This window comes from Medicago sativa, chromosome 5, assembly GCF_051527215.1.
Source record: "Medicago sativa cultivar Bolivia chromosome 5, Bolivia_mono, whole genome shotgun sequence".
NCBI lineage: Eukaryota > Viridiplantae > Streptophyta > Magnoliopsida > Fabales > Fabaceae > Medicago > Medicago sativa.
In genome coordinates this window covers 75,957,459-75,978,148 of record NC_140753.1, presented here as the reverse complement: position 1 = coordinate 75,978,148, position 20,690 = coordinate 75,957,459, and the positions used below count along the sequence as shown (strand labels likewise).

At 35.0% G+C, this 20,690-nt stretch overlaps 1 protein-coding gene and 1 long non-coding RNA gene across 2 annotated transcripts in view; one reads left to right on the top strand and one right to left on the bottom strand.

Moving 5' to 3' along the window:
• Positions 1 to 487: 487 nt before the first annotated feature.
• Positions 488 to 6,866, bottom strand: LOC146925088 (glycerophosphodiester phosphodiesterase GDPDL3-like). Its single transcript, XM_085710064.1, has 9 exons — positions 6,612 to 6,866; positions 5,856 to 6,149; positions 5,559 to 5,680; positions 4,972 to 5,473; positions 3,973 to 4,011; positions 3,544 to 3,828; positions 3,044 to 3,186; positions 1,726 to 2,209; positions 488 to 1,244 (listed from the first exon to the last, which is right to left on the bottom strand). Exons 1-9 carry the CDS (start codon positions 6,709 to 6,711, stop codon positions 949 to 951), a joined length of 2,265 nt encoding a protein of 754 aa, XP_085566190.1. The 5' UTR covers positions 6,712 to 6,866; the 3' UTR covers positions 488 to 948.
• A 5,397-nt stretch (positions 6,867 to 12,263) lies between these two features.
• LOC146925087 (uncharacterized) overlaps positions 12,264 to 20,690 on the top strand; it is a 38,282-nt gene continuing 29,855 nt past the window's right edge. The window contains exons 1-2 of the long non-coding RNA XR_015010362.1: positions 12,264 to 12,718; positions 12,833 to 13,101. This is a non-coding gene — a long non-coding RNA (uncharacterized LOC146925087). The remainder of the gene's footprint in view (positions 12,719 to 12,832; positions 13,102 to 20,690) is intronic.

Sequence of the window (20,690 nt, the reverse complement as noted above, 5' to 3'; positions counted from 1 at the left end):
GCAAAACTGCAAATTACACACTCCAAAAACAAACATTAATTAGTTTGATGTTCTCGAACATTGTCTCATGTAGGAAGATATTTCCTATCTAGAACTAATATAATCCATAGGTTCCTTTGAATTTGATTTTAAATTAATGAGGCACCTTATTTCAGCTGCAATTTCTTCAAATGTTACAATTTGTTATTGATGAGGTGACCTTGTATGTTGCAACATTAGGGTCAGTTAGAAAGTTTAGAGGGGAGGAGAGGAGAGTACTTTAGATTAGAAGAAAGGAAATTTTTTGGGCTTAGATCGTCTATGTATAAAAGAAAAAGAGGAAAATATAAAAATTTATAACTAATCTCTAAAAACTTGAACGGGAGAGTATATTTTTATTCATGATACAGTTTTTATTTTATTTTTAAATGGAGGAACTAAAAAACTGGAATGGGAGGGTTTAGATAAACTCTTCAAATTCAATCTATGCTATTATAATTTCTGTTGATTTTAACGATCAAAACAAAATCTACTTATATTGAAACAATTAACAAAATACACATGCTCTGCATGTTCTCAAAAAAGTTTCATCCGAACCTCAACTTGTTTATCTAATGCCAAATGCACACCAACAAATACAATTATAAATATATAATACAAGATAAACATCTAAGATGAATTCGTAGTCCGTAGATATACACCACTAAGGATTTTGTACTAATAGTACAAACCCAAGAAGCAATTGGAGAACTTAGAATGAACATGCATAGCTACAATGAAAAGAATTTGCTCCTAAGTTAAAAAAAATAATAAAAATTGTGGATTATTCATGCAGTGTGAAGCCATAAGTGTCATGCCACTATCCTGGCAGAGATCATGAGGCAATAGAGGGTTGAAACCAGCAAAGACACCTTCTCCTTTTTCTTTCTTTTTTCTTCTTTTTGGCAGGAAGTGAAGAGATGATTTCACTCAAAGCAGAAGAATAGAAGCTACAAACACAGCAAGACTGGACAAGAAGAAGCAAGCAGAAACCTTAGGCTGTGCGTTTCCGGGTGGGGACTTGGTTCCGGCAGCAGGGCTAACAGCTGGAGCTATTTTAGCAACCGGAGGCAAAGATGGCTCTACCACTTCATCTTTAGTCAAGGGAGGGAGTGGAGCCATAGCTGGAGGCAATGACGTATTGCTAATGACTGAAAAAAGACTTCCTGGTTGAACAGGTTGCATGTAGGGAGGTGTGTTATTACCCAAGTTTAGGCATTTGTTTCCTGCAAAAGAATAGAGAACAATTATTATGTCGATAATTGAGAGATAACAGACTTGATGGTTGATAGAGCAGAGATAACAATTGTCAAGTAAAACAAAGTTAATTAAGGAAATGGATGAATTTTTTTTTTTTTTTGAAGAAGGAAATGGATGAATTTATATTATTAAATGATGAAGAAATGGATGAACAATCTGCCCAGACCAAAAGCTCCTCAGTGAAAAAACTTACTGCCTAACCATATCAAGTTTAACAAACTCAATCCTACCTACTCCTTCCTCTCACACACCTTTTTGTTGGGAGAATCTACTACTATCTGCCAGCTCAGCACTCACATTTCCCACACTATTTTTCTTCTTTTTCCTAGTGTAAACTCTCCACACTTTGGGCTTCTCATTTTTAAAGCCCACCAGCACATCACCCTCAATAGTATCAGGCCCAATTAAACTCCTATCAATGGTACAGTATAATTTTCTAGCACTTACTTGAGTATCTATGAGCAGTTTTAGGGAAGTCTGTAATGATCCCGTTAATTTTTGCACCCTGAATAAACGAGTTGATCTCCACAGTTGAATCTGAGAAGAAATCAAACGCCTGAGATACAAACTCATTGCTGAATGTTTCTACGAAAACTGAGAGGTTAGAAGCTCGTAGCTTTTCCACAATGTTTGTTTGGGTGGTTACAAAGCCTGCATTCTTAGGAAATACTGAATCTTTGTTGATAACCACAGAACTAGCAAATGTTTTTATATCCTCAGCAGCAGCATTGGTAGCATCACCGACACTCTCGTCAATCTGGTAGACAAGCTCGTATTTGGTTTTCTCCTTGAACTTCAGTAGTACAGAGCTATTAGTGGATTGGATATAAACTTTTTGGCTCCCTGGTTTATCATAACCTGCTTTACTTAAAGCATTAATGACAACATCGGTCACACTTAATCCCTGCTTTTCTGCAAGATAGGCTGCATTCTGATAACAGAAACACACAACATAATGTTATTCAATAAAAAATTAAAGAAAATAAATTTGAAACAAAAAGTTTGTAGGCTTAGAATATGCAATCGTTATAAATCTATCCAATGCCCAAATAGAAACCAATTTGTTTTTCTTTGGTTGAAGTAACTCAGCAGGCAGAGTTCGTGAAGAAATACTAGAACGGAAATTCACAGGAATGTCACTTTTGGCAAGTCAGTCTGTCATTTGCCATTTTTATTATATCCTACTCACAAGTGTCGTAACAATGCAAAAACAATACACGATAGACTTAATATCTCCTATTCTTATTTTCTGGATCATGCAGGGTGCAGGCCTTTCAAAGTAACAAGGTGAAACCAGATAATCAGTCATACCAACTATGGAGTAAATGGCCCTAAACCATTAAATTTGCACTAATCTGATATATACTGATATCAAAATTATATACTAATAGTAATATTCCAATATAATCCCAAGAAATTCGAGAGTCTTGGTTCTCTCCCCTCCATGAATTCGAGAGCTTGATCTCTCCCTACCTATCCTTTATCCCAATCCCCGAATGCCTTTATTTTCCTCTGCAACTTATTTATAATGCTAAGTCTTATATCTGTTACATAGAAGTTTAGTAGACACCAATTACTGCAGACAGCAATTACTACACACAAGTAACAGTTACTTATTTATAATATTATTAAATAAACAACTAGTATTCTATAACTTCTGCCCTTAGGAGTCCTATTACTAACATAATCTTATAAACATTGTGAGTTTGAATAACAGCTGATAGAATGAATTATATACAGAAATAATAGGCATGATAGAACACACCTCAACAATGATCAAGACGCCTGATAGAGAAGTCTGATTTTTTGTTAACGACAAGAAATCTGATAATGTTAAAAATGTCCCATCGTTCTTAGCTTTTGGATTCCTGAACAATGTGTATTTTGAGAAAGGGGCCAATATTGAGGCTGCAGGGAAAATAGGGAACAGAAAAACATGTCAATTGCTCTTTTATAAAAATTAAAACATATTCTTTCTTCAAAACAATGCAAATCAATATAAGTGCAAAACACCAAAAGCGAAATGTTTTCAATGGAAAACAACCCATGAATCTTTGATTATCCTATAAAGTGAAGTTCTAAGCTAAATTTTTCCTAAAACACAATTTTTTAATGCGTGTGTCTCTATCTGATTCTGAGATTATGGCTTATTGAAGTATCAGTCAATTAGACTTAGAAGAGTCTGGGTTACCACCATGCAAATATGGAAAGTCTGAATAATATTTAACTGCTGGAAAAAAAACTATAGAACTTTCTTTGACTTACGGGTCAGTCCTTTTATATCGTTCCACGTCAAGTTGAATGAAAATATGCCACGGCCAGATTTGATCTCAGGGACACTCATTGCTAAATCGCTGAAGCTAGTTTGAGCAACTGTGGTACTCTCTAGAAGATCAATTGATTTTAAGCAAAATGGTGTCCCGTCCTTTGACAATTGAACAGGGCAGTCAAGAACATCCACACCATCTTGTATGGCCTTGTTATATGCTAAGTTGGTACAAGCTGGATAATCTCCACTTGCTCCATACTTTGAGATAATCAAGGTTTTATCTGAAAATATAAGAAGTGAGAGCAATAAGTCAACAACGATGAACACTATGCGGCCACAAAATGATGGAAATCGTGCAAAGAAACAACTAGAAATTATTGATCAACAAGGTGAGAATACATATTTAAGATCAAGACAAAATGTACCTCTTCTTGTAGCATTGTTGCCTATGTGAGCAAAGCAATCTGCAAAATGAGAAGACAAACTCAACACCTTCTTAAATAGAGACTAAAGAATAGTACACACAAGCATACATATATATTCTAAGGTTACAATTTTTAAGTATGTAAAATAACAAGAAATTAATATCAATTGCACACCTTTGTCGTATGTTTAGAGGATGTAAAAGGACTTTAAAATTGATGAAGAAAATGACAGTATGGATAGTTAATAGGCATGAAAAACCAAGAGGACGGAAATCTTTATAAGGAAATTGAAAATTGAAATGAAATTTTTATGATAATTTCTTATATGAAAGGGTATACAACCAGATCCCCTACCTGTCTAGAGAAGGTGCCTAGTCTAAGATGGAAGCAAAAATGCAGAAGGTCGTGGGTGTTTGGAAAAGATATTCTATTTTTAGTAAATTTTGTGTGTGCACCATCAGCATTAGGACAAGAAATCGGATAAGGTCAACATGATTCCATCAGTGTCCTATTATTGAACAATGATTGTATAGTTTGTAGGAGCACCCGCATGGCAAGAACAAGTACCTCCTTACCAAGATTGTAAAGTTAAACTAGTTTTTTGTTATACCAACTTGATTATGTATCATTTAGCAGGCCAATTCAATTGATAAATTCTTACTTTGAAGAGATTATTCAATGAATATATTGATATGGAGAAATTTGTAGGGGATGGGATCATGGGAAAATTTTCCATTTAAAATATATAACAGCAAAAAAATGTTTAAAAAAGTAAAAAAGCAATGATTGGAACTAGAAGTCTATATGTGATAATATCTTATCTTATTTTACTCCTTACTCAAATAATTAAAATGTTGGCATATAAATGTATATTTTTCCTTCCCATTGAAACTTTTCCATCCAATCATGTTCTTAGTGAATAAGATTTTGATCAAATCAGATTCATTCTATTTGCGGCAAGTCATTAACAAAATGGAGAAAGATAAGTAAATAACTAACCTATTGCTTCGGATGGAGTTAAAGGAAAATCAGTCAGCACACCATCAACGGTGAACTCGCCGTTATCAATGAATTGGAGGTATTCAGCAAGAGGATCATAACTGTAATTAAAGCTAGTAACAATATCATTTGAAAAATCTGATGCAAACACTTCCAGCCCCGCTTTATGCGCGTCTGAGACCAAAGAGGTATGTGGTTGTAGATAAAGACTAGCATCTACAGGCCATATGTATCCCTTGGGAACAAGAATTCCAGAAGCAAACGTCTTGATAAACGTAAGATTTTTTAACAATGAACCATAAGTCTGATTGGTTGATGGATCAGTGTCTTCCTGATTGAGAAACCTAAAGACAAGTTTCGTTGTTTTTGGGTTGAAGCGTGTTGTAATACTTCTCAGAAAACCAGCCTCAGGTGATGAAATATAACTGACATGCAGTCTTCTAGAAACTGCAAGTACAAAGCTTCTCATGCTCAAATTGTGTTGCGTGTAGAATGCATCGTGCTGTAAAATATCAGAAAAAGTAAGAGTTAGTTTAAGAACAAACAAGGAGAGTAAATCATGAAAGTGGATTATACAATCCATTTACCTGAATGTTCAACCACAAACCTGGTGTTTGTGGGGCCACTAATTTGAGTACGTCATCGACAGTATTAATTATAAAATTATTGCCATCAAGAAGGGGTGACCTACTGTATACTCCCTGAGTTACTGTCCATAACAAAAAGATTTCAGAAACCATAATAAATTTGAAAACTCACCAGTAAGCTAAACATAGAAAAGATCTTAAATCGTAAAACAAAATGTGTTACAAAAGAATCAATCAGTCCACAAAATACTGAATCCATAACAACAAAACTAAATATCCGACACAAGTTAAACTTACCAGTGACACTGGATAGGCTCTCGAAGTTGTAATCCACAGAAAAATAGCCACTTGTGGGTACACCATTAACCAAATAATTCATAGTTTTATTTGGGAAAACACCGGAAATGTCAGTAGAGTTTGAAAGGTTGAGATCTGGAAGGCAAATCCCAACTGCATCTTTCGTCAATTGCACATCACACCATAGAGCGGCATTGGGTGTGCTGGTTTGTGCGGCCAAAATATAAGCAGAGTCACTAGAATCAGGAAATATGCCCGAAAAACCACCATGTGAGATGACCAGTGGTGGACTTCCTGCAAAACAAAGTTGTTTAACTTTTGTAAGCTTCCTACAAATTTATGATTCTTCCCAAAAGATAAAGTTAAACTGGAAAGCTCCTTAAAAACCTTAAGATAAAGAAACTAATTTCAACTTAAATGAGAAATTATTGTTTATTACAAGATTCTTTCAATTTAAGAAACTTTCTCAAATTGACAACATCACTGGTAAATTATCTAAAGAAGATGCTGAATTAACATGCATCAAAAGAATCTATTAGGACAGGACTGTTTCTAAATTCTAACTGAAACTACTATAAATATCAATAGTTTCATTTTTCTGATAAGATTTTCCATGATTCAGTTCAGTTCAATAAACATTATCAAACTATTCTTAGCTAGCTCAATTAACTAACATTTATGAGAATTCAATCAAATCTCTAATAAGCTCAAATTAACACTATCAAAGTTTATAAACAGAGATCTTTCAACACATACCTGTGAGTGTGTTCCATACAGATCTCTTAGTTTGAGCTGAAACAAGTGCTAGAAGAAGAAACAGAGAGAGCGAAACGAAGAGAGCGCGTGGATTACACATTCCGACTCGACTACTATGGTAGTTTACGATGAAGTGATGAACACAACCACCTTAATTTCGGAGAGAGAGGTGGTTTCTGTTCTGTTCTTTTCTGACTTATGTTAATGACCTCTTAACTCAGAAACACAACCTTTTTGTTTCTCGTCCTTTTCTTTCCTTCTTGCATTAATTTTACAATATATATAAAAAATGTTTATATACTAGATATAGATATTGTAGATATTTCCTTTAAAAAAAAATATATTGTAGATATTATTATAGGTATTATTTTATGATTGTAAAGAACCGAGGACTATTCAACGAAAATCTACTCAACATTTGGATGCGATGATAAAAAAATTTCTTCAGCTCTATCAAACATAAATTTAGATACGAATATCGAACAAGACATGTTGATGCTAATAATAATTTGAAGGAATGATATAATTCAATGTAATTATGCATCAGTGTTGTGTTAGTATCAGATATGTATCTGGCACCAGAACACAGCTAATCTAGTAGAATATTTGTACTTCCCACCAAGTCTAACAATGTAGCAACTTAAAATCGATACAATTGTACTCGACTCGATAAATTAATTTCTGCAATTACACGCATAAGATATTATATTAGAAAAAGAAAAAAAAAAGATTATTCAATTCAATAAATTATGAAGTGGACAAGCTGGCTTTGAGCTAAAAGCCGCGTTATTATTGACTGCTGTTGAGATACTGCGTTTTGTGGTGGGGTCCAAACCATTGTTGTTACTCTCTGGCATTTCTCCACGTGGCAGAAGATCATTGGTGGTGTGGTTTGGGTATGAAAATGATCGAAACGCCTGCGTTCTTAGCTGTTCTTGGTGGGATTCCAATTTCCACAGGCCACAGCCCCACGTAGATAGAACGTGCTCAGGCCATTGTGATGTATGTGGTTCTCTTTTCTTATTTTTTTGATAAGTTTATCTATGTGGTTCACTATCAAAATTAATACATTATTATATTATGATGATATATGACATACTACCATAAAATAAAGTTATATGATATACGACTGAGTCTGATTGAACAGGATGTGTTTGATTCCATATGAAAGGTGGAATAATTCTTGTGTGTGGTTAAATTTGGATTAACATCATAATCAATCGTGGATAGAACCAAGCTTCGATGACTATAATGGTCAACTCTCTTCACATATTTATTTGTACTTCCTTCTATTTCAATCATAAGAAAAAAAGTATTGTATGTAGTATCGTCATCTAAAGGGACCTCTAATGTCCCAACATGCATCCGTCCGTGGACTAGTTCATAAGTCATGCAAAAAAAATAAAATGGTAGGACAATGGATTTAAAATGTATGGTTTACATTTTTCATTAATTGAATGGCGTTAATTGGAATTCAAATGTAAGTAATAGTCTTACATCGACGAGAAAATGAGCTAAATAAAAATAAATAATACTATACAAGAGAAAGAGAAGTGACTTATATATTTAAATTTAGGCTTAAATAAGAAAAACGTCCCTGTAAGTTCGCGTGTTTTTGGTTTTAGTCCCTGTAAGTTTTTTTGTTGCGAAACAACCCTTGTATTTTCATAACTTTTTGAAATTCGTCCCTGCCGTCACCATCCGTTAAAAAAACGCACATGTGGCTAACGGAGGCTGACGTGGCGACCTGTGACGTGGCGAAATTGGTTGATGTGTCCATCCATGTGGCCAGTCACCAAGTTTCAGGGACCAAATCCAAAAACGAAAATTACGAGAGGGACCAAATCCAAAAACGAAAATTACGAGAGGGACTAAATCCAAAAAAAGACGGTAATCACGAAAAATTCAAATTAAAAACCAATTTCTCTTCCATCTTTTTCCTCACTTCCAGCTTCTTCTTTATCTTTCTACTTCTTCATTTTCCTCGTTCTTGTAATCACACGCCTAAGAATGTCTTCATCATCCATTGCTAACTCTTCTATATTTGATTTTCTAGAAATTAAATGCATATATAGTTTTCCAAAGCTTGGAATAATTCTAGATGTTGGTAATGTTCCTTCAATACCTTCCAACTCATAACTGGATTCATTAGGACGTCGAGGCTGTTCTTTCCCAAGCCATTTCGCTAGCTGAGCTGACAATTGTGGTTATCTGAATTTAGCTATCCAATGAGTTGTAAAATTGAAAAGGGTTATACTCACAAGCTTAAAAACCATTCTCATTACAGTTCATACATATAACTGAAAAAGGACTGATCAAGGTAGAAAAACCAAAGCATTACAATAGTAATTGTTTCTTTCTAAATGTGGCCAATTGACTATAATTTTAATATCGCACTCCAACACCTTATTAGGCATGATTTGGATTTGCAGCTATATATCGAAAGAAGACATAACAACTCTAAAGAAATCAATAAAAATGAAAGAGAGAAGATACACACCGAAGAAGAAAACAAGTCGACGCTAGAATGGTTCTATGCGCTATTAGGATTGTGTTCTGTTTTGTGGAATGTGTTTGTTTTAATAATTTGTTCTTTCAATTTTTCACCTGTTAGATTAAATTAATGTTTGGATTTTATTGTTGAGAGGATTGAGAGAAAATACAGATTTAGAGGATCCGGATCCTCACCTAAGAGTTAGCAATGGATGATGAAGACATTCTTAGGCTTGTAATTACAAAGATGAGGAAGGTGAAGAAGGATGAAGATAATGAAGAAGCTGGAAGTGAGGAATGAGGAAGAAGATGGAAGAGAAATTGGTTTTTAATTTGAATTTTTCGTGATTACCGTCTTTTTTTGGATTTAGTCCCTCTCGTAATTTTCGTTTTTGGATTTGGTCCCTCTCGTAATTTTCGTTTTTGGATTTGGTCCCTGAAACTTGGTGACTGGCCACATGGATGGACACATCAACCAATTTCGCCACGTCACAGGTCGCCACGTCAGCCTTCGTTAGCCACATGTGCGTTTTTTTAACGGATGGTGACGGCAGGGACGAATTTCAAAAATTTATGAAAATACAAGGGTTGTTTCGCAACAAAAAAACTTACAGGGACTAAAACCAAAAACACGCGAACTTACAGGGACGTTTTTCTTATTTAAGCCTTAAATTTATACTATGTATAAAGAAAACTACTCCTATCAGCATTTTTGAGCTGAATTTTTCTTTCCAAAAATACCCTTAATTTTCAATACAAATAATACATGTAACACATAGATAAAAATAAATTTAAATATTAAAACAAATATAACAAACACAATATGAATATATATTTTTTTTATTTATCATTTAAAAAGTGTAACAAACTAGATGAGTATATTTATACTTACTTTCTCATCATTCCAATTATACCCTTAAACAACTTTTTCTATAATAAAATTGTTGTTGGTGTCATTAAAAAAATGAATTTAGATTATATTTTTTGTTATATTGTATTATTGTCAATGTCGTTGAAACAGATAATCATGGTTTTGATTTTTTATAACTTGAAAGCAACAAACATTTATATTTTATTAGTTTTAATCAAAATCAAAATTTCATAAAAAAAAACACCGTTCATAATTTTCAAACGTTAGCATAATAAAAAGAGTGAGAAGACGGCCACGTGAGTGCCCATCTTTTCGCTGGTTGGCAAATAAAGTTTCTTACTTGTATACGTCGTTCATTGGCTTAAATTTAACTTGATGTCAAGTCATCTAGTAATGTTTTTGCGTACAAACATAAATTCAATTCTTATTTTTGATTTTAACTTTTTATTGTATTATTTTTTGTCTTTGGAATTTGCCTTGGGCCTCCATATACAACATTGCTATAATATTATGACAAACTTCCATGCACATCTATTACCAATACGGCATTGCTAAATACGTACACTAAAAAGAATATCACGAAAGGATCGCAAATAAAAATTACCAATGAAAAATTAGAGTTTTGTGAAATGCACGTAAAAGTTGGTGAAAAAGATGGAAGTCAATAATGAATGGTTGGCCGAAATGCATGTCGCAATGGGATTCATGTCATTTTCATTCGTTAGCAAATACAGTAACATTTTTCTTTTCAATATTTTATTTTTGTGAATAGACTAAATAACAATAATTATTGCAAACTCACACACACAAGTAAATGAGCCAAATTTGATTCCAGGTCACTACGTTTAGACTATCAATTTTAGCATTTTCTTTTTCTTCATTTGAGCTATAAATTGTGGATAATTTATAATTGAGTTAGTGATCCGATAAGAAGTCTTATATAGATAGATAGATAATTGATGACAGCTTATGGTTGCTTCAAGTAGATACACACCATGCAAGTTTATTGTAACTTTATCATAAACGGTAGTACTAGTTTATAGGTTTATATTTTCTAAAAAATAGTTTAATTCTAACCCCTTTTTCTATTTTTCTCGTATACCACTTTTAATGATCTTTTTACCTCAAATGCAAATTAAAAATATATACTTGATTGGTTTCACTCACTTTATAAAATGACTATTTTGGTTTCAAACTCGCACATAATTCTACCCAAATAAAAGTCACACATAACTCTACCAAAAAAAAAAACCGTGTTTGTGGTCATTTTTCAAATTATGTTGACGATCCAATTGCATTTTTTTTTTTGTTGAACAAGTTGAAGATCCAATTGCATTAATTAATTTATATGTTGGTTTTATTGAAGAGATGACCGCGTACCGTGACATCTTAGACGTTGAAAAAACTCACCCTGAGGACAAGACAATTTCAAAGACGAGTACATAGAAAACACAAATAACAAACACAAGTTTTATAATGTCAAACATCATGAAAGAGCCAAAATGAAACAGCTGGAAGTGCAAACTAAAATGTATGGTTTGCATTTTTATAATTGGAATTCAAATGTGAGTGATACTCTTACATTTACATGGATGAGAAAATGAAGTAAATAAATAAGTAACTCGTATATGAAAAAAGTGACTCCTATATTTGAATTCGCAAATGAACTTTTTTACTTGTTTACTTGGTCCATAGGTCCATTAGCTTAAATTTATCTTGATGTCAAATTAAGTTATCTAGTATATTGTTCCGGGTACTTTTTAATTTTAACTTTTATAATAATTTTTTAATACTTTGGAATTCACCATCCACCAAAAGATCACAATAATATTACCAATGAAAAATTAGAGTTTTACGATATTCATGAAAAGTTGGTATAAAAGATGGAAGTGAATAATGAATAGTTAGGCGAGATACATGTCGTAATGGGATTCATGTGATTCTCATTTGATATAAATAAAATTTTGTTTTTCATTATTTTTTTAGATGGACGAAATGACGATAATGTTGCAATTTCACACATACAAACATAAGTAAATGAGCCAGATTCAATTATCAGTCACGACGTTTAACATAAGAATTTTGACATTTTTTTCATTTGAGCTGAAACTTATGGACAATTTATAATTGAGTTGGAGATTTTATAAGAAGTCTTATAAGCTCCACGTTGAAGTTAATCGAGATTCATCTAGTTCAGTCTTAAAGTTAGCAAAACAAATTTATTTACTTATTTTTATAAGCTCCACGTTGTTTTTTATTTTAAAATGTCTCAATACAAAACCGGAAAAAGATTGGTGAACCACTCTTTTGGTACACCCTTTTGGTACACCCGCTGATGTGGCAGGGGTGGTTTGGTAAATTCACGTGATAAGGGGTAGTTTGGTAGTTTCCTTCACAACCACATAATCTTCTCCTCTTACTATCTCTCTAAACTCATTCTTCCATCTCTCCTTTTCCCTCAACAACTACGACCTCCTCCCACCGCCGCCTCTCTCTCCTCTCCTCTCACGCCCATTTTTCTCTAATCTGAGAAATTTATCTTCCATTTTTAGTCCCTCTTCTCTCTCACTCCAGTCCCTATTCTCTCTCACTCCAGTTACCCTTCAAAGGAATTGATTTGTGGTTCTTGCTCAGTTCCTATCCCATTGATTAATTTCGTCAGCTTTGGTCATTACCTGCTCAATTCACCATGTGATTCCGGCAACAGAGTTGTTCTTCTCGACACACGCTATTTTTTTTTAAGGTAAGACTAAGAGATGACCACCATTTTTCAATTTCTTTCGGGTTCTTACTTGATATTTTTTATTCATCTATTTCTACTCTTCACATTCTGAGCGCATACCATGTGTTTGATCAGGGTTGTCTTTGATGCTCGCACTCCTGCTACTAAAAAAACAAAGAATGGCAAGAGCAACTTCCCGTTGTTGTTCTCAAAGCAGAAGAAATCATGTATTCCAAAGATAATTATGATGTTTTTATAAACCCTTTTGTTAGTTTGGGTTTTAACGTGGATTTTTGTATAAACCAACTCACTAGAAATTAATGTTTCAAAGTTAACTATGTCATTTGTGTGTTTCATAATTTAAAGGGAGGGACTATTCATGCTGCAGTTAAAAGAAGCCTTCTGTACGTCTTCTATGTTAATACTCCTATGTTGAATAATGAACTTTGCTTTTTGCAAATATCCACTAAAGCCCAATTGAATTGATTTTTTTCTCTGTTTTTGATTTTGTTTAAATTTGTGAATTTTGATTAGAATTTTTTTGGGACAGATATTAGTGTTTTCGTTGCATTGGGTTTCATGTATCTTACTGTTGATATATGTTTTATCTTGGTTTTCGGGTGTCAAACATTAATTACGTTTGAACCTTTTAAACCGGTGATATCTTATTTTTTTTTTGGGAAGGGAAAAAGTAAGCAAAACCCTTGAGAATCGAGGTCCGGGAGTTGTTTTCGCTACGGGAAGGTGTTAGGCACCCATAACGACTATAGTAACCTATAGGAACCGTCTTTAATTTCTACGCGCGCGCTTTATTTTTAAATGCTATTTTGAAAGTATTATTTAAACCTAGGAGTTTACTAAATGAAGAATTGGAGGGAGAAGAATGTTTTTGGATTTTTATTTTATTTGAATTGAAGGAATTTTGTTCCTTGCCTACGTACCCGTTTAAGGGATCAAATCCACCGTAGTTCTCTCTCAAAAAATGTTTTTGTTTTTGTTGGTTGATTTTAAGTTTGAAAAATAGGATTTTGAAGAATGGAGATTGAGAGGCCTTGAAGGCATGAGAATTTAAGAAAAGAGTGGGGTTTGATTAGTTATTTGCAAAAACAAGTCAAAGTATGATTAAAATTTGTTGAAATTTGATTAAGAAAATGAAAAGGAAAATCAATGGGGTTTTGACCCCAAGGTTTATTGTGAAAAAGATTTGAGTGAAGTTTGTTCATATTTTTTTGAAAATTGATTTTTCTAAGTATGAATCCTAGGCATTCATCTAACCATACAATCCTAAACATACATCTAAACATGCATATTCTAGCTATATATCTAAAGTGGTGTGTGTGCATGTGTCGGTGCTTGTGTCGGTGTACATCATTAGAGTCCATTGTCCTTTACATCATACCCTAGATACATTCTATGGCCTCTTTGCCAAGAAATTAAAAGCATGAAAGTAAAATATTACAAAAACTCCTAAGTTTTACATTCTAACTTTGGTACAAATTAAATTGCAAGAAAGAAATAGAGATGAATATGGGATGAAATGGAGATGCTTATGAAATGATGAAACATGAAATGAAAGGAGTTAGTAGTACATGACAATATCAAAGAAAATAAAGCAAGAGAAGCACTAGAACATAAAGGATAGAAAATGAGTGCAAACATGGCTAAAATTTGTTCATAGAATGCAAGAACCATATGACCTATAATTCTCCCATTCCAATGCATTTTTAAAGGTTTAGGATCAAGTCTTGGAATGGGAATTAAGGCAACATGATTTACTTGGCATTTTAAAACAAATTTCAAGCATATTTACCTTATTTATTTACACAAGTAACTTGTAGACTAAGTAACCTATCAAGATTCATACTCATGTATTAATATCAACACAAACAGTAGCTAAAACTCCCTCAAAATCATATAACATGTATCACAAACAATTATCAAGAATTTGAAGTAGAATTGGGCAAAATTTTCATGAATTTTCACAAGAAATCAAGGAAATAAAGCAAGAAAATGCAATAATATTTTTCATCAAGATTTTCAGTAAACAAAATGCATAAAAACATCACAAAAATTAACAAGGACATGTACAAAAATTTATAGAATTTTTCAAGTAATTTTGATCATGAACAGAGGTGTAAAAAGCAAAACAGTGTTAGGAAATAGCAAAGATGCATGAGAAAAACGAAATCTGCAGAAACACAAGCCCAGGCCCAAAGTCTTGATGGATCCTGGATCATCCATTGGCTTTACAGCCTTTAGATTGATCCAGGTCCAATTTTGACCAAGATCCGAGGGCTGAAGACACACAAAGCAAAGTGGATCAAATCAAGCACGCATCAGGACCATACAACTCATAGCAAGACAGATCTAACGGTCTAAACATGAAGGAGCACAGAACGAACACAACACGCGCGCGCGTGGGATCAAAGGCATGATATATAAGCAGTTTGCAGAGAGAGAGAGACACAATACACATACATTTCTCTCTCTAACATAAGTTAGAGAGAGAAGCTCTGCAACAAAGAGTCTTCTTCTCCGATCTTCTTCCGGCGAGTTCAAACATGCCGGTACGGTGGTCCGCCGGTGGCGCCGCCGTACCGGTGGAGTTTTTCAAAGCTTTTTACATCCTTGAACTCGTCTTCTCCTCCTCTTTACGGTTTTGAAACTATTTTTCGCAAGGAAGGTTTAGATCGGAGTAGATCTAGGTTCGAATCCTACGGTTCTTCAGATTTTCAAAGATTTTCGAAACACCTTGAACTGAAACCCTAAACTACACTATTTTCCTCACTGATTACGATTATGCACTTGAATTTGCAAAATAAACGGTGGATCTTCACAGACTGCATTTCTAGGGTTTCGGTTTCAAATCTTTTCGAATCTTTTTGGAAATTCTGCTTTGATTCACCGTTTATACATGCTTATAAACCTTCGATGATGATTTGAAACCAAAACGAGAAGGTTTTTGAGAGTGTACCTGGAGATTCAAGCGATGATGTGACGAGGATCCTCGTGAATATTTCCTTTGAGCTTCTGGTGAATGATTTGTTGAACTGAATCAATGAACTTCCTCTTCTCTTTCTCTGATTCGAATCTTCTTTGTTCCTTCTTCTCCTCTCCCAAACTTCTCTGTGATCGTGTAATTCGTCAATCTAATGGCGAAATTGCGCTGGAATTGCAGAGTTAATGGATTCGATGATGATGATTTCGTAAGAAATCTCTGAGAACTTGCTTCAAACTTGTTGAAATTGTTGGATTCTGTTGTGTGTTGAATTCGTATTCTTGCGAAATCTGAGGAAAATTAGCGTGAATTTGTGAGATTTTGGCCTGGAATTCGATGTGAATTGATGATTTGGTGTTGGATTGGTACTGGTTTGATACGAATTTCTGAGATTCTGGACAGTTAGGGTTTTGAGATGATGAACTTGTTCATCATTGTTCTTGAGCTTTTCAGAGTTTGTTACGGTTTTGATTTGTTTTGGGTGGAGAGAGAAATTGTGATGTGTTGGTGATTTTTTTTGCTGAGTTGTTAGCATCTGAATGGAATGGCAATGATTGGAGCCTTTTATAGGCTGCCATGTGTAGCTTCTGGACCAATATGGACATGACATGTGGCACTGGACATAACAAACTGGACCAATGGAAAAAAGACACGTGGCACTGGACTTTAACAAATTTTGGACCAAATTGCAAATAACCAAAAATAAAGGACTGAGATGTAAAAAAAACGACAAAAAAAAAGACTTTAAAAGTAATTAATAATAAAATTGGTAAAAAACGTAATTTGGAAATAAACGTAAAGTGAAACGATTAAAATCGACAAAACGGACTAAAACGAACCAATGGCTTAAATGAGGTACTTTAAAGTACCTCTCTGCCGAAATTTCGTGTGAAATGACCAAAATGCCCCTAGGGCTAAAACAACTGTAAATGACTCAGATACGAATTTAAAAAATGGATTTTTAACAAGGAATTGAAGCAAAGACTTATTCAAGCAAAATTAACAGACTCAGAGACAATTTTAAGGGTTTAAACAGAGTTTTGACACTTGGAATGACTAAAATGCCCCTAGGGGCAAAACCGACTCGAAATGACTTCAAATGCAATTTTTGAAATGGATTTTGACATAGAATGAAACAGAGACTTATTCAAACTACTTGAAAGGACTTAAACAAATTTTTAAAGATTGAGAAAAAACTGACATAGGAAATGACTAAAATGCCCCTGCATGTGAATTTTGCAAATAACATTGGGATAAAATACAGAGAAAGATGCAATTGATCAGAGACATATCAAATGACTTGAAATGCAAGAAAGGGAAAATTGATTAGTATTTTTAGGTCCAAAATTAGGGTATAACAGCTGCCCCTATTTAAGTTTCTTTGTCCGGAGAGTCAAGAGACGAAGTCTTAGAGTTGACGGGACGAAGATACTTAAATATTAACATTTGCACTGCTTTTGGACATAAAAATACGCTTTCAGAGTTTCAAAAACATGAATGTCATGCAATACTTTGATTATGGATGTAAGACAAACAACTGGAGTCTATGGAACCTGTCATGTCACTGGAGATTCAAGTGGACATTGACAGGGTAGACAAACCAGGGAGTAGAAAATAGGTACAAGTTGTTCTTTTGGGTCGAACTAGCCACTTGACCAAGGAACACGAAACAAGAGATGGGTGCAAGCTGTTCTTGGAATTGAACTTGGCACTTGACCGGAAACATAGACATATAGGCAGATACGAGTTGTTCTTTGGATCGAACTTGACACTTGGTTGAAGATACAAACAGATAGGCAGACACAAACTGTTCTTTGGATTGAACTGGCTGTTTGGCTGGAGACATGGACAAAAAGGGTTGATACAAGCTGTTTCTTTGGATCGAACTTGCTTGTTGGATTATCACCACATCATGTGGGAAGGTGCAGACTGTTCTCTTAGAACGAACTTGTCGTTTGACCGATAACAAAGCATAAGTTGGGTACAAACTGTTCTTCAGATTGAACTTGCCGTCTGACTGATAACAAAGCATGAGCTGGGTACAAACTGTTCTTTTTAGATCGAACTTGTCGTTTGTCCGGAAGCATAGGTACATAAGCAGGTACAAGTGGTTCTTTTTGGATCGAACCTGGCACTTGACCAGTAACAAGATACAAATTGAAAGTCTGGCTTAACAAGATACCAATTGAGGGTAAATTGTCATTGACTTGATCTGAGAATAGACATGACCATTTTTGTTGGCCCAAGAGTAAATTGACATTGATTTGGATTGAATTGAAAGTTGACATTGGCAGAGGGATTGAAGGTTGAGATTGAGCAGAGACATAGACATAGACGTTGGATTGAGAGTTGAAATTGCCATTGAAATTGGATTGGAATTGAATTGAAAATTGAAATTGACATTGACATTGAGATTGGAGATTGACATTGACATTGAAGTTGAGATTGGATTGATATTGGAGATTGACATTGACATTGAAGTTGAGATTGCTTCGAATTTGACAGTTGAAATTGAAATTGAGATTGGATTGAAATTGGAGATTGACATTGACATTGAAGTTGAGATTGCTTCGAATTTGACAGTTGAAATTGAAATTGAGATTGGATTGAAATTGGAGATTGAAATTGAATTTGACAGTCGACAGTTGGATATGCAACATGTATGCATGGTATAGCAAGATTATTGGATGTATGAGCACATAAAATGCATGATTATGCATGTATGAATGCTTAAAATGCATGATTGGCTTGGCAGTTTGACAGGGAAATTTCACAAAGGCAGACAAGACATTGGAAGGTTGGGCACGTAGTGGCTCGTGCTGCAACATATTCACAGGGGAAAAACCTCTTTGGAGAGACCGTCGTTGAGAGACGTATCAAAACCATGGCTGAGGGCAATAAAACTTGTAAAGGAGGACCCATGGAAGGTTCTTGGATACAGGTCGCCGTTGCTAGGCGTGTCAGTGCTGGGTAAACATTGGATGTTCGCATCTGTGGTCAATGCTTTTCAATATTCTTTTCATTTTTCATTTTCAAACCCCAATTTTGCCTGAACCGCCCTTTCGGGTTTTCGATTCACCGGGGAGTAAAGATTCTTTTCATTGCCCCATTTTTGCCTGAATTGCCTTCATAGGTTGTCAATCAGCGGGGTGCTCATTTTTGCCTAAGCCGCCCTTTCGGGTTTTCAACTTAGCGAGCTTTTCATTTGCATTTTTCATTTTTCATTTTCATTCTGTTTTTTCATTCTTGCCATTGACCACAGATCATCCCGGGGGTAACCTGCTTGTAACATGTATTGAAATAGACATTGACACTCATTCATTCATGCATGTTTCATTGAAATGTACCCTATTGCTCAGGTTTGCTTTCAAAATAGACATGGAAAGAGTTTTCAAGTTTTCAAAAGATGTTTGTTTCAGACATTGTCATTATCAAATAGAAAGGAAATATTTTGTATAAAGCATTGAAAGCAGAAAGAAAATAGAATTTCAAACAATAGAAAGGCTCAAATTGATGTAGAAGAGTGAGAATCAGCCAAGGGCATGACTTCACGGATTTACAAGGCTTGGAAAATGGTAATTTTATTGGTTGATGATACATTGAACACGATGACCGCTACATTTCATAGAAATTTTGAATTCACAAGTACAGGAGCTTCTGACGAAGACGATCATTGACAGTTGCAGATGCCCCAAGGGTGATGGTGATTTGCCGGATATAGTTACTTGTCTTTTATTGTCAACCTCATTTTTGCATGAACCGCCCTTTCGGGTTTTTGGCTCATCGAGGCGCTCATTCTTGCCTGAGTTGCGTACAATCTCAGCGAGCTCTTTCATATTCATTTTTTTTTGTCCCTAACTTTTGCCTGGATCGCCCTTTCGGGTTTTCGATCCACCGGGAAGCGCATTTTTGCCTAGGCCGCCCTTTCGGGTTTTCGACCTACCACGCTGTTCTTTTCTTTCTAGACAAAGTATTTCTTGACTATATCGGTATTAACAGGATTTGGGAGTTCAACACCATCCATGTGTGTAAGAATCAAAGCACCACCAGAGAAAGCCTTCTTGACGACATAAGGACCTTCATAGTTAGGTGTCCACTTGCCCCTTGGGTCGGGTTGCTGACTTATCCTTCTTTTCAATACAAGTTCGCCTTCCTTGAATTCTCGCGGTCGGACTTTCTTGTCAAAAGCATTCTTCATCCGTACTTGATACAACTGTCCATAGCCATAGCATCCATACGTTTCTCTTCAATTAGATTCAATTGATCGTACCGACTTTGACACCATTCAGCCTCAGTTAACTTTGCTTCCATGATCACTTGAAGAGATGGAATCTCCACTTCCAGAGGGAGAACTGCTTCCATACCATACACAAGAGAGAAAGGAGTTGCCCCGGTTGAACTGTGTACCGTAGTACGGTAACCATGCAAGGCAAATGGGAGCATTTCATGCCAATCTTTGTAAGTAGTGACCATCTTCTGAACAATCTTCTTGATGTTCTTGTTAGCGGCCTCAACTGCACCATTCATCTGAGGTCTGTAAGGAGAAGAGTTGTGATGTTCAATTTTGAATTCTTCACATAAAGCTTGCATCATGCTATTGTTCAGATTGGACCCATTGTCAGTGATGATCTTGTTGGGAACACCATATCGACAGATAATGTTATTCTTGATAAACTTGACAACCACTTGCTTGGTCACATTTGCATAGGAGGCAGCTTCAACCCACTTGGTGAAATAGTCAATTGCCACTAGAATGAAACGATGTCCGTTGGAAGCCTTTGGTTCAATTCTTCCGATCATGTCAATGCCCCACATAGAGAAAGGCCATGGGGAAGATATAACATTGAGGGCATGTGGAGGCACATGAATCTTGTCAGCGTAAATTTGACACTTGTGGCATCTTTTAGCATGTTTGTGGCAGTCACGCTCCATGGTTATCCAGTAATAGCCGGCTCTTAACAACTTTCTTGACATGGTGTGGCCCGCAGCATGGGT